General features: G+C 42.5%; 1 protein-coding gene across 1 annotated transcript in view; it reads left to right on the top strand.

The window, feature by feature from the left end:
• citb (citron rho-interacting serine/threonine kinase b) overlaps positions 1–12,554 on the top strand; it is a 48,097-nt gene extending 35,543 nt beyond the window's left edge. The window contains 16 exon segments of the mRNA XM_085367881.1: positions 2,795–2,975; positions 5,157–5,245; positions 5,338–5,442; positions 5,552–5,721; positions 6,117–6,161; positions 7,694–7,774; positions 8,050–8,185; positions 8,506–8,645; positions 8,728–8,820; positions 9,005–9,113; positions 9,238–9,366; positions 9,845–9,925; positions 10,059–10,137; positions 10,228–10,401; positions 10,616–10,904; positions 12,531–12,554. Coding sequence (XP_085224007.1) covers positions 2,795–2,975; positions 5,157–5,245; positions 5,338–5,442; positions 5,552–5,721; positions 6,117–6,161; positions 7,694–7,774; positions 8,050–8,185; positions 8,506–8,645; positions 8,728–8,820; positions 9,005–9,113; positions 9,238–9,366; positions 9,845–9,925; positions 10,059–10,137; positions 10,228–10,401; positions 10,616–10,904; positions 12,531–12,554 — 1,925 coding nt within the window.
• Positions 12,555–12,839: the final 285 nt, after the last annotated feature.

Genomic DNA, 12,839 nt, shown 5'->3' with positions numbered 1-12,839 from the left:
CTGATGTGCTTACAGTTTTTTCTGAATGCTTAAACCCTAACTGTGATTCCTGTAGCACAATCTCTAAAACTATTCAGACTTATAGCAAAACCACTCACTGAGTTTGCAAAACTAAAAGCACAAAAACTGCTTTGCACTCAGTTTGCAATTTTGTAACACACACTTTGCAAAACTGTAGGCACAATTCACTGCACAACACTCAATTACCAAATTTCCAACACACTCCTAGCAAAAGTATACACATGTATGGCTATCATTAACACTAATTTGCCAACTGTCTGGCACACTTTCACATGTGAAAGCTTTTTTAGATAATTAGTTCACTTTGCAATCAGCCTAAGCACTATAATACAGGTAAGCTGTGTGTGCGGAGTACAATGGAGGGAGCAGAAAGAGTGAGAAGTAGAGGAGGCCGAGGAAGAGGACGTGGAGGTGAAGAAGTAGGATGAAGAGGACGACAAGGACAAGGAGGAGCAAGAGGAAGACGAGGAGGGGGGAGAGGAAGATGAGGAGGGGAGAGAGGAGGATGAGGAGGGGGGAGAGGAAGGGTAGGAAGAGTAGGAAATAGAATTGCTGATGACATCAGAGCTACAATAGTGGACCATGTAATCAACCGTGTAATCAACCGTGGAATGACCCTGAGGGTAGCTGGCCAACGGGTCCAGCCTAACTCGAGCCGCTACACTGTAGCAAGTACCATAAGGACATCTTGAAATGAGAATCGGTTAGTACAGTCACTTCGCACAAAGATTTGTATCACCGCCATATGCCAATGAGAAACACACCAATACCACTGATGTAAAAATACTGAAATTGTTACTTTACAGAATTGCTAGATGACCAGATGCTGGGGGCAGAGGAAGCATGTTCACTGCAGACCAAGTAACCCATATAGTCATTATGGCGATTGCAAATAAGCCTATACTTGGAAATAAACACTTGTGTTTGTTTTGATGTGTTTGAATAAACACCAGTACTTGACGTTTGGATCCCTCTATGCTTATGGATCTATGACAGAAGTATGAGCTCAAACTGACATAGCCTACCTTGTGCACAGAGAAAGCAAAAGCCAGATGTGTTTTGTATTCATACCATCAGTGTGCAGTTGGCGCATTGTGTGCTTAGTAGATGATGGCTTGTGTGTACTGTTTGATACGGAAACACCATTTTTACGAAGGTGTGAAGAGTTAATCTAGCTGTGTTTGCTTTTGCAAGAGAACTACAATGTTTTGATTATTGGGTGACAGGTTTTCTTATTTGTGTGAAGAGTTTTGCAAAATTAGCCAATAGTTACAAAAAATGTGCTTAAGCAATCAGAAAAAACTGTAAGCGTAACGCTTGGCTTTTTCCCCGCCCATATAAATCTGGAGAGGATCCTATCCCATTCTGCAAAGTATCTATCAGGGCTTTCTATAGAAACAGCCTGGAACAAAAAGCTCTGATTTCGTAATTGCAATTATGTGTGAAAGGTGTTTAGCAATGTGGTTAGTATGCAAAGTTGGGCAACTGAGTTTACAATTTTGAAAAGTTCAACACTGAACAAAAAAGGCTTACGTTAAGTCATTATGATGACTGGAGACGAAGTGGTCATAGTGTTTTACATTAAGCACATCAGTGTTTAACTGGTTCTTATAAATGTCTATTCATGTGATGGTTTGTGTGTCATTTGAAAACAAAACGCCATTTTGACAAGAAATTACATTGTTTTGAATGTAGAGTTTCATTTTGCAGGAGAATTGAAGGGTTTTGCTCGTTGTGTGTGTGTTTTTTTGATTTGTGTGCAGAGTTCTGACAATATGAGGGATGTTTTCAGGAAATGTGTGTAAACAATTGAGAAAAAATGTATGTTGCTGTCTCTCCGTCTTCTATTTGCCAGACTGAATCCTGATTCATCTTTCAAAATATATCCCATGGAGGTTTCCATGGAATCCATTTCAAACACTCTATAATAGATAATAGATAAGTAGTGATACAGAAAGACAGACTAATGAAATAGTGTATTTACAGTATATGCACTCCAGATATATGTGCACTATTACAATATAGTCTACAGTACTGCAAGAGTACCATCTGTAACAACCTAGCCAACAGTAAGAGTAGGCCTATGGGCACAGAACTGTACTGGAAGAGTCGCTGGTTACAGGTTACACTCGCACATACTGATATCGTAGATCTTTAAGTCTTGCAGAGGGTCTGATCACATCATTAGAAACATGTGTGTTCAGCTGTGAGTTGCTGTGTGTAAAAGATGACAGCTGTGTTGAAGTTGTGCTCACATTTTGCTGCCAGTGTTTACAGTTTTGCAACACACATGTGAAATGTGTTTAGTGACTAAGGATATGTTTAAGGTTTTGAAAAACAGAGTGTATGAGTTTTGCAAATCGTGTCTAAGTACCTGAACCGTGTTTAAGGTTTGGCCAAAAGACTGTTTGATAGCTTAGAGAATGGAGTTTAGTGTTTTACCAATTCAGAAAAACTGTGATAAGACCAAAGTTGACATTAGCCTTTCTGTCTGTGTTTTGAAGTTTTCCGTTTTACAATGAAAGTCATCATTCTGGGTTTTAATAGCAGCATTTCATCTTTAAATCTTTACATTAGTGAACACATATACAAAATGTTCAGTCTTTGACGGTTTGCAGATGTTTAACAGTTGGCAAACACAAGCTTTTTTCACAAGAAGAGAGCATTTTTATGGACAGATAAACCTACTGTGCATTCTCCTTACGCTGATAGTGTTAACACGCTCTCCTTTTAGACTGGCGGTGTCAGTAGTGTCGCTCTGCTCTCTCCTCAGAATGCCATGCATTGTGCCACCCGAAATGCTCCCCCTGCCTTCCAGCCACATGCGGGATGTCCAGTGACTGCTCCCTGCATCTGTCTGAGGGCCTGTGTCGAGATAAGAGCAGCGCACCGGGCCAGCAGCTGAAAGAGGCCGGCGGACACATGCACTTGGAGGGCTGGATGAAACAGCCCAGGTTAGCTGTGGACACAGTGGTGTCTGACTCAGTCTTTGCTCACTTGCATTATTATATATCAAGACCGTCCTACACATCACCTGCCGAAACAGCTGCACATAAATCTGCAGTTCTAATGTGCAGACTTCACACATACCCGTTTTTTTTAAGTGAGTTAAACCTCCAGCAGTGAGATGAGATGAATGTGAGACACGATTTAACAAAATCTGACAAATTAGAGCATTATAGTGTCTGATAAATATCAACCTTAGATTTTGAATATTAGTAGTAGTAAAAGTACAAATTTCAAAACTTTTTTTTTGCCTTTTTTTCTGTAATTCTCCAGTTCTCAGTTTCACTTTGTGTTACTGTGTATTTGGCTTCTTCTTTATTGTTTTTTTAATGCCATGTTTACAAACAGTGATTTTTTCTGAGCATCTGATCTTTTCATCCACATGTGTTACATTTCACAACGGTAGAGATTTACAAACGAGGAGTGTCCGTACAAACAGCTTTAAAAATTAAAAAAGACAACAAGAGTGGATACATCACACAGCATTTTATACATCTGATGTTTCGTACGTACAGTCATGTGAAAAAGAAATGACACCCAAGACGGCAAAGTTATCTCAGGACTCACCTGGTCTTTAGCAGATCTTCTAGTTAAGTAAATACTAAATTAGGGGATTTACATATTGTATACATCATTAACAAAAACGTAATAAATCAAACAATATGCCAATATGCAGAAACAGTGTGTGGAAAAACAAAGTCCACCTGTACTCAATTACGAGGGAACGTAGCAGCCAGCTGCTGCTAATCACATATATTGATTAATTGATGGTCAACAAGCGAGAGCAACTCACATGCTCACAGCTGTAAAAGCAGAAGTTTTGGAACATTTGGGTGTGTGTTACAGTGTCAAGGAGGAAAGACATCAGTGATGATCTTAAAGAAGCAATCGTTAGTACCTGCCAATCTGGGAAGGGCCATGAGTTACATACATTTCCATACAATATGGAGTCTGTCAATCTACAGTGAGGGAGCTATATGTGTAACACACGGGGAACACTAAAGCAGTCGCGCCAGAATGTCCTGCTAAAAAGAAAGATTCTTTAAAATACAAGGGGGAGCAAGCGAGTCAGATACCCAGGGCACAGAGATGAAGCAGGACATTCTGATCAGAAACAGTTTATTACTAGACCAGGGAGCACAAATAAAACATCCTTAAAATGTACATAATAAAATGTTGTCAATCTAGTAAAACAATCCTAAAACCCGTAAAACTACCATTTTCTACATTCACTAAAAACCCCCTGCTATAATTATGCCACATGTTCATTATGGGTCCATCAGCAGGCCAGGAATTCCAGCTTTAGAGCAGAGTTCACGCCAGCCCCGTCTTCGGCAGACAAGGAAGAGCCTCCCATCTTCTTGTCCTTCCACTGGCCCATCATATCCCAGCCCAGCTTGCGTTCTGCACCCGAATCCATCATGCGACCACCGCCACAGCTCCCCTTGCGTCGGTGTCCTGTAAAATAACAAACAGGGGCCAGAATAATGGTTCCAGAAGCAGCCGTGGCTCATGGCCATGGCGACCTTCTCCCAACCCAGCTGCACCCAGTAAACAACAGTAGAGACCCTACTCACAAATGCAGGTAAACCTCTGCCCTGCTGCCAATCACACGCGTTGTCTCCTACTGTTGCCATTCCATGAGGTCAGGACTGGGTCGCCGGGTCACGCTGGCCATCTAGCATTAACTTTCCAGTCTGGGGCCTCTCTCCTTCAGTGCTCAGCTAGCCTGCTTTTAAAAGGTCTTTACACAGCTGATAGGCCACCTCTGGACACACCCCTGCCTCAGCAGGTGGTCCCGATCAGCTAATTTGTCCCATGTGTAGCCAGTCCACAGTGGATTAAAAACTATGTCACATAAAACACTAAAAACCATGCAATAGAAACAGAATAAAACCATGCAAATAAAACGACACACATAAATAAACACTAAAAATCAGAATAAAAACAATATACAAGATAAATACAAATTTCCACTGTGTGACATCTGCACCCATGTCCTCTAACTGATCAGGTGGCCTGATGTTACTGAGAACAACTCCTCATAGGCCCTCACAATAATACTCCGTCTGGTAAAATCCACTCATCTGTCTTCACAGTGGTATTGTTGTCGTCTTGTGTTTTTGCAGGAATGGCAAACGAGGCCAGGGCTGGGAGAGGAAATATGTGGTCCTGGATGGGACTAAAATATCCATCTATGAGATAGAGCCCAGAGAAGGTGACATGTTTAGCTGTCTGGATTTTTAGATAGATGGAAAGTTATTAGAGTGGGCACCAGTGCTTATGAATCTCCTTATGTGTGTTGCTCAGACTCAGTGAAACCACTGGAGGAGTTTGATCTGTGTCTGTCAGATGGGGAGGTGGTGGTTCATGGAGCAGTGGGAGCATCTGAACTACCAAACACTGCCAAGTCAGGTAGATGTGAAGTGTACCAGGCAGCCTTTGCCTTCCCAATGTTGTTCAAAAGTCTGTCAAATATTAATCATTTGAAGTCGTGTCATACTTTATTCTCTCTGTGTGTCAGATGTTCCTTATGTCCTAAAGCTGGAGTCACGGTGTCACACTCCCTGTTGGCCTGGTCAGGCTGTTTACTTCATGGCTCCCAGTTTCCCAGACAAACAGCGCTGGGTGGCTGTGATGGAGTCTGTGGTGGCTGCGGGCCGAGCCTCCCGGGAGAAGGCAGAGGCTGACGCAGTGAGTATCTCCAGAGCAGGCGAACGCAACCCGGGGCAGCTCGCTCTCTGTCTTTAATGTCTCCTGACTCAATTCATATCCGGCCGTGGTCACAGCTGTCGCGTCTGTGGTCGTAAACATGATATTTGACTGTGTTGGTGCTGTTCACCATGAGCAGATTTCCCCTCCGTAGACTATTTAAGACGTAGGTTTCGAGCTTAAAGTTTAACGGGTAGTTTCGCTTACATGCGTCATTAATTGTCCCTTTCTTCTCTCTTCTTTTCTCTTTCTCTCCTCTCTCTTTGTCTCTCTCGCCTGTGTTTGTTGCTTCTTCATCGTGACACATTGTATGTCCGGCATATGGGCGTGTTTTGTCGATTTGCTCTATTCCTACCCATGTGTCACTGCACACATAGGCTGCTGTGTCCAAAAGACAAATGGTTCTGTCTCCACTGGTCCAGGTAAACAGTTAGACACGAGACATTTTGACACACACGAGCACTGCACATCCTACACGAGGCACGCTGTAGTGCATGAGTCTGTCATTTCGTTGACTGTCACCTGCCCCCCACCCTGCTGTCACTTCACTTGCTGTGACCACTTCTCACTTTCACTATCCTTTGCTGTATCCTGAACAAACTCTCAAATATTCTTCCCTGTCTCCGATGTCGTTTTTTCTAACCACAGTACACAAATATTCGCCAAGATGTCTGATCATCTTTGGGTTGAATCTCTGCAGCTGTCCTGTCCGGAGGAGCAGGGACCGCACTGCCGAGTTTTACCTGTTTGTGTACTTGTCTGCGTTGTTACCTCTGCCCTTTCTGCACACTCCTCTGAGGGAGGCTGGGACTCAAGTCACTTGACTTAACCAAGAGACGCAAGTCATATTCTTACTAATCTTTAAAAGAAAAAAGCAACGACAAGATCTAGAGCTGAATGTGGTAATATTAAAATTACATGAAACTAATGTTGTCCAAGTAATTTTTTCTCATCCTCATTAACTTGTAAATTCAGGTTGATATGAGTGAAACGACGAGTGAAACCTCATGTGTCAATCATGGAGTTCATCTGAAGTCACCTTATGGGTGACTCTGTAAACGGCAATGCTCATTTTTCATAATTTACTCTATTTATAGACCAATCACTGAAATTGTATAAGCACTATGAATGTGATGGACATGAGCTTAGTACATCTGTCATCCATATAAATCAGCACAGATGCTGATTGGGTACACAGGCGAGTGAGGCCTAAAGCTTGCTGCTGTACTTCTACCCAATCCCTAAAGGAGTTCAAATTCCTATCAGACTCAATTGCCACCTTTTAATATTAATAGTTTAAGTTGCTATGGCGACTGTCCTAATCTGCTTGACCCTCTCATCTCAGCTTGCAGCTGTATGTATCTAATTCTGTTGTATATGTGTAGAAGATATCAGCAGCGTATGAGCTGGAACACTGACTCAGTAATGAGGGAGCCGGCGGTGATGCTGATTAGTGTTAATAATGACTCTTGTTTAAACGAAGTAGAGCTTGTAGACTTTGATCCTTTCACTCTGATCATTTGTGTAAACATTACGTTTTTGCAATCTGTACTTGACCACTGGCAAAATATTTACTTCATTTATTCATTTCGAATGTAAAATCTTGTTCTCAGCTTCGTAGGAGTCGCTAATGTTTATTAAAAGTATCTTTTATTCCCTTTAATGCTGACAAGTGGTACAAAATTACTTTATTACAAATGAAAGCATCGTTTCGTTGGTACTGTAGAGCCTCTGAATAAAACAGCGTGCTATTAAAGGTCTAACAAGTATAACTTTCTATCCGTGACCTGAAGCTGAAGACCGCTTGTGACTTGGTCCCACGTCTGACACTGTGATTCTGAACCCAGTCCTCCAGCCATCCAGCCCCTCCCGTCCTGCTCCTCTGTTCCCTCCTACCCAAGGTCACGTGGAGGTCGTGATCCAGCTGACCCTTCACCCCTCTCTGTTCTTTCAGAAGCTGCTGGGAAACTCTCTGCTGAAGCTGGAGGGAGATGACAGGCTGGACATTAACTGCACCCTTCCGCTCACAGATCAGGTAGGAACATGTTTTATATGCTATAAAATGATATTCATATGTAACTACATATATATTTATTAGAAAATATGTTTACTTCTTAATTGTGCATTTTAAGCAGTAGAAAATGACATGATCTGCAGTTGCAGGTGTATTCAGGAGAAGAACGATGTATTGGAGCATGGAGCAGATGCTCGGGGCTCTCTGCCAGGATTTGCCGCATGTTGCTCCAGTTTGAAATGTCACCACGTTCACCTGAATTTTTTTTTTTTGTGTGTTTCGCTGCTGTGCCGCAGATCGTTCTGGTGGGCTCTGAAGAGGGGCTGTATGCGCTGAATGTTATCAAGAACTCCCTGACTCACATTCCTGGCCTGGGGTCAGTCTTTCAGATCTACATCATCAAAGAGCAGGAGAAACTGCTGATGATTGTTGGTGAGAGGCCCAGCTTTGGTATTTTCAGTAGAAAATAAATGTCTGCTGAGCAGCAGGAGTCGACTCTAGATTTTCATTCGCTGAGACAGTCACAGTGTCGGTCGTAAATCAAAAGGTCAATATCTGCTGCCATTACAAATAATTGGCATAATTGATGAAGTGCAATTATTATGCATCATTTAAACTGAAAGGTTGGTCTGCCATACTAATAACTTTGGAGAAACTTGTAAATATCTTGTTACACAAGACAGCAGGGTGGCTTAAAAGTGACTAATGTCTTTATCCTTGAACAAGCTATGTGTAATGTCTGTGTGCTGCAGGGGATGAGCGAGCGCTGTGTCTGGTGGAGATTAAAAGAGTGAAGCAGTCTCTGGCCCAGTCCCACCTGCCTAGCCAGTCTGAACTGGCTCCATACATCTTTGAGACTGTGAAAGGCTGCCATCTGTTTGCTGCAGGAAAGGTAGTTCTTCTGTCTTTGCATGAATGCTGTTTTCATGGTTGAAATGTGACCGTACGTACGAGCGTGTGCATTCTCTTTACAGATAGACAACACGCCTTGTATATGTGCTGCAATGCCAAACAAAATAACCATTCTGCGCTACAATGAAAATCTTAGCAAATACTGCATTCGTAAGGTGAGTATGACACAGTACAGTCTGTTATACTGTTGAAAGTATGTCATGCTTTTTTTCTTTTGACCAAACAAAGGTAACGTTTGGTTTTAAAGTGGATAAATCTTCTACCTTCAAAACATTTTCTACTACTAGATGTGCTTCAAAGTACTGGCTTTCCCTCACCACCTAATTCTTTACCTCACAGGAAATTGAAACTCTGGAGCCCTGCAGCTGCATCCATCTGACCAGTTACAGCATCATCATCGGCACAAACAAGTTCTACGAGATTGAAATGAAGCAATTTGTACTTGAGGGTGAAGTACTTCTTTATGCCTTTAATGCTTCCAGGATCAAATCAGTTACCAGCCAGTCACAGGATGATATTTTACGGTTGTTGGATCACTGTGTGGCTTTTAACCTCAGCTTTTTCCGCTGCAGAATTCTTGGACAAGAACGACGTTTCGTTGGCCCCGGCTGTGTTTGCAGCCTCGTCTCACAGTTTTCCCATCGCCATCATGCAGGTGGCCAGCAGCATGCAGAAGGAGGAATATCTTCTGTGTTTTCACGGTAAATCCATAGGAACTGAGCTCCATGAGCTCATGAGATACGATTAGCCAAGTCAGTGCAACAGAAGGGGTTTTTCTTCTAACCTGGCTAGATCGAAACATGTTTCAGGCTCCAAGTGTTTTACATTTTCAGCTGGGTGAATGTGTTTTACACATGCATCCTGTTGTGCTAGTAGTACTGCAGTTTCAGAAGCACAAACTGTTAGTGTCCCAGGATTTTTAATGCACTCGTTGCATAGTGGTTACCACTCCGACACTCCAAAGACATGTACTTACTGGGGATAGGTTACTGATTCTAAATGTCTATTCTAGGTATACATCTATAAATAATAAATGCTAATCTGGGTATATAAGCTGAATAACATTTTTCGGGATTAAAGCTATTATATTATAAAAGTGTGCTTAAAATACTGCTGTCTGCACACAGTGTTTTGTCTGTAAGAGTATGATGAAGAGTGCAGCAAATGTTTCTGTGGCAGAGTTTGGAGTGTTCGTGGACTCGTATGGACGAAGAAGCCGCACTGAGGAAATCAAGTGGAGCCGTTTGCCTCTGTCGTTTGGTAACTGCTGTTTCTTTCATCTTAATTCTCTCATTGAATTAAAAAAAACAAACAAAAAAAAAACAAAAAACACACCATTAACTGTACCAAATCCACTAAATAACTAAATAATTGTGTGTGTCGTCTGTTGCAGCCTACAGAGAGCCCTACCTGTTTGTCACCTACTTCAACTCCTTGGATGTCATCGAGGTGCAGGGGCACGCTGCTCTGGGGTGAGACACAGTGGCCTCTTTGTGCCACATCTTACACTCGTTGAGTTTACTTCTCAGCTGCATTTCCCTCAATTTGGTCTTTTCTTCCAGTCCTACAGTGCTGGCACACCTAGATATTCCAAATCCACGTTACCTGGGCCCAGCTATTTCCTCTGGGGCAATTTACCTCGCCTCCTCCTACCAGAACAAACTGCGGGTCATCTGCTGTAAGGGAAGTCTGATCAGAGAGTCTGGGGAGCTCCAGAGGACCGGGTCCAGTCGAGGGTCAGTTCACTCTGTCATGTTTGCTCACTTTAATCCAGTTTAAACAAAGAAAAAAAATATTTCAGTGACAGTCGGAGTGAGTTAAACATTCAAACACAAAACAAATCACCCAAAAAGTCCTGAGCGCTTGTATTGTCTGCTAAAAATCACTGGAAGGTTGGCTTTGCTATGTCTGCTACCATCCATGGTGTGTTTTTGTTTTTGTTGTCAACAGTAGTCCCAGTAAGCGGTGTCCACCCACCTACACAGAGCACATCTCTAAGCGTCTGACCTCTGGCCCCGGCAGCCATGACGGCTTGCATCGGGAGCCGAGCACCCCACATCGTTATCGGGAGGGCCGCACAGAGTTCAGAAGAGACAAGTCTCCTGCCCGGCCTCTGGACCGGGAGAAGTCACCAGGCAGGGTGTTGGACAGCCGCAGGGAGAGGTCTCCTGGAAGATTCGGAGACAGCAGTCGACTCCACGCTGGTTCTGTCCGAACCCAGCTCGCACCTGTTAACAAGGTATGCAGAAGTTTCCGGTCGGCCTGTGGATGCGCTAAGGATTATTATGAACAAAATCAAACTGCCCTTCTGGTAGAAAGGGCATCCAAATATTTAATGAGTATGTTCTGCCTTGGATTTGATCAGACAAAAACAGTCCTATTCTTGATATGGCAACACAAAGCTGTTCTGCTGAATGTGGATACATCATTCTGACATGTTTCCAGATGTCTTCTCCCCGGTTATTTCTGTCAATGTGCAGAAAAATACAGTTTATATCTGTAAAGTGTGGAAACTGTTGCGCTTTCACAAAGTCTTCTGAAGAGGCTCAAGCTCCAGCAGCGCTTGTGCTATAAAGAGCAAACTTACTGCTTAGTCAGCATGTTTGAGGTCATCCTGGTGAAGACTGCAAGAAAAAACCTTGCTCTTTATGCTGCATGTCTGTGAAGGTTCTCAGTCATCCAGGTCATCGTAGTCAAAGGAGCTTGCAAAGAAAAGCGTCTGGACTTCTTTAAGTTGCTTGAAAGTCTTTGTGCTGCAGTGTTGCTGCTGGAGTTTCAGACTCTAGATTTTTTTTTTTTACAAACCTCTGTCTCAGCACAGATACATTTGTGCACATAACCACACACACAGTAGGTTATTTTGATTTTAACACAGTGACTCTGCAGACTGGTGTACACATGCGTGTGCTATGAGGAAGGCTAATCGTTATAGGGTCTGTCAATAAAACTGAATTGAAATGAATGAGTGAATTAAATAGGCTGGATCTCTTTTTCCATATCTAACAAGTTACTGTCTGCAGATGAAGTGCTGAACTATAGGTGAAATACACAACACAGGCTAAAGGCAAAACAGCTGATGTGTAGGGATGCAGAGAAATACTACATGAATGCGTTTGTGCTTTAAGCGCTGGGTTCAGTAAGACTGGGAGAAAGCCACGTGAATTTAAAAGCTGCGTCACTGCCCAGCATCAGGAAAAGGATCACCTCTGATTAGAGTTGCAGATTTTATTAAAATACTCCAGGCTGTGTAAGACAAATTCATCTGCAACCCCCAGTGGTGAGAGAGCAGGTAAAGAACAAATTTATAAAAAAAAAATGAATTCAAAAAACGAAATTACTTTCTCGTTTTTTAAGGTTAATATGAATGAGGCTCAGTTGCCCTGTTTGAGGATAGATAATATTAAGTATTGTAACATGCAGACATCATGGGCTGCCTCTTGAGACATTTTTTATATAGTGTGTAACAAATCTGATAATAGAAGTCAAAATCTAACAAACAGGGAAAAAACAAAACAAAAAACACCTTCAAAGTGTGTGCATGCACACTGCTGAGGAAAAAACCCTATAATATGCACCTTGTACTGGGATTCCCTGCTTCCTTCCTGCTGTTCCAAATAAATATTACTAGCAGCAGCGATCAGGTGCAAAATAAGACAAGCTTTATTGTTAAATTTAGCAGTTTGCTGTAAACTTCAGTAAATCATGTTTGTACGATTCATTTAAATACATATCCAGTAAGGCTACTCACCTTTAGTTTCACAACTAATGCTGCAGCTCTTCAGTAAATACAGACAACACCAAACTATTCATGATGTTTAAGCCACAGTGACACGCTTTGACCTTTGCTCTTAATCTGTGTTTGCAGGTGTGGGATCAGTCGTCAGTGTGAGTCCACTTGCTGCTCCTGACTGGAGGTTGTAGAGAACCAACTGCAAAAGCCCTTATTCCACCCTGAGTGCAAGCGCACACACACACACACACACACACACACACTGCCTGTACATAGTGCAGCGTCAGTTCCTCGTTCAACCTCACAAAAACCTGCAACGGGAGACGTCTCCTGTGACAATCCTCTTGACACGTGCTTTTATGGGAGTTATCCCACAGTAGATTTGGTGGCAGGGAACCTACGCTGATCTACAGAAGCTACTTTCTATCTCCTCAAAGTTGTAAA

The sequence above is a fragment of the Diplotaxodon limnothrissa genome, linkage group LG12, assembly GCF_057381915.1.
Source record: "Diplotaxodon limnothrissa isolate DT_005_m linkage group LG12, D_limnothrissa_male_GT1.1, whole genome shotgun sequence".
NCBI lineage: Eukaryota > Metazoa > Chordata > Actinopteri > Cichliformes > Cichlidae > Diplotaxodon > Diplotaxodon limnothrissa.
The sequence above is the reverse complement of the archived record's forward strand: the minus strand, read 5'-3'. Positions and strand labels throughout refer to the sequence as shown.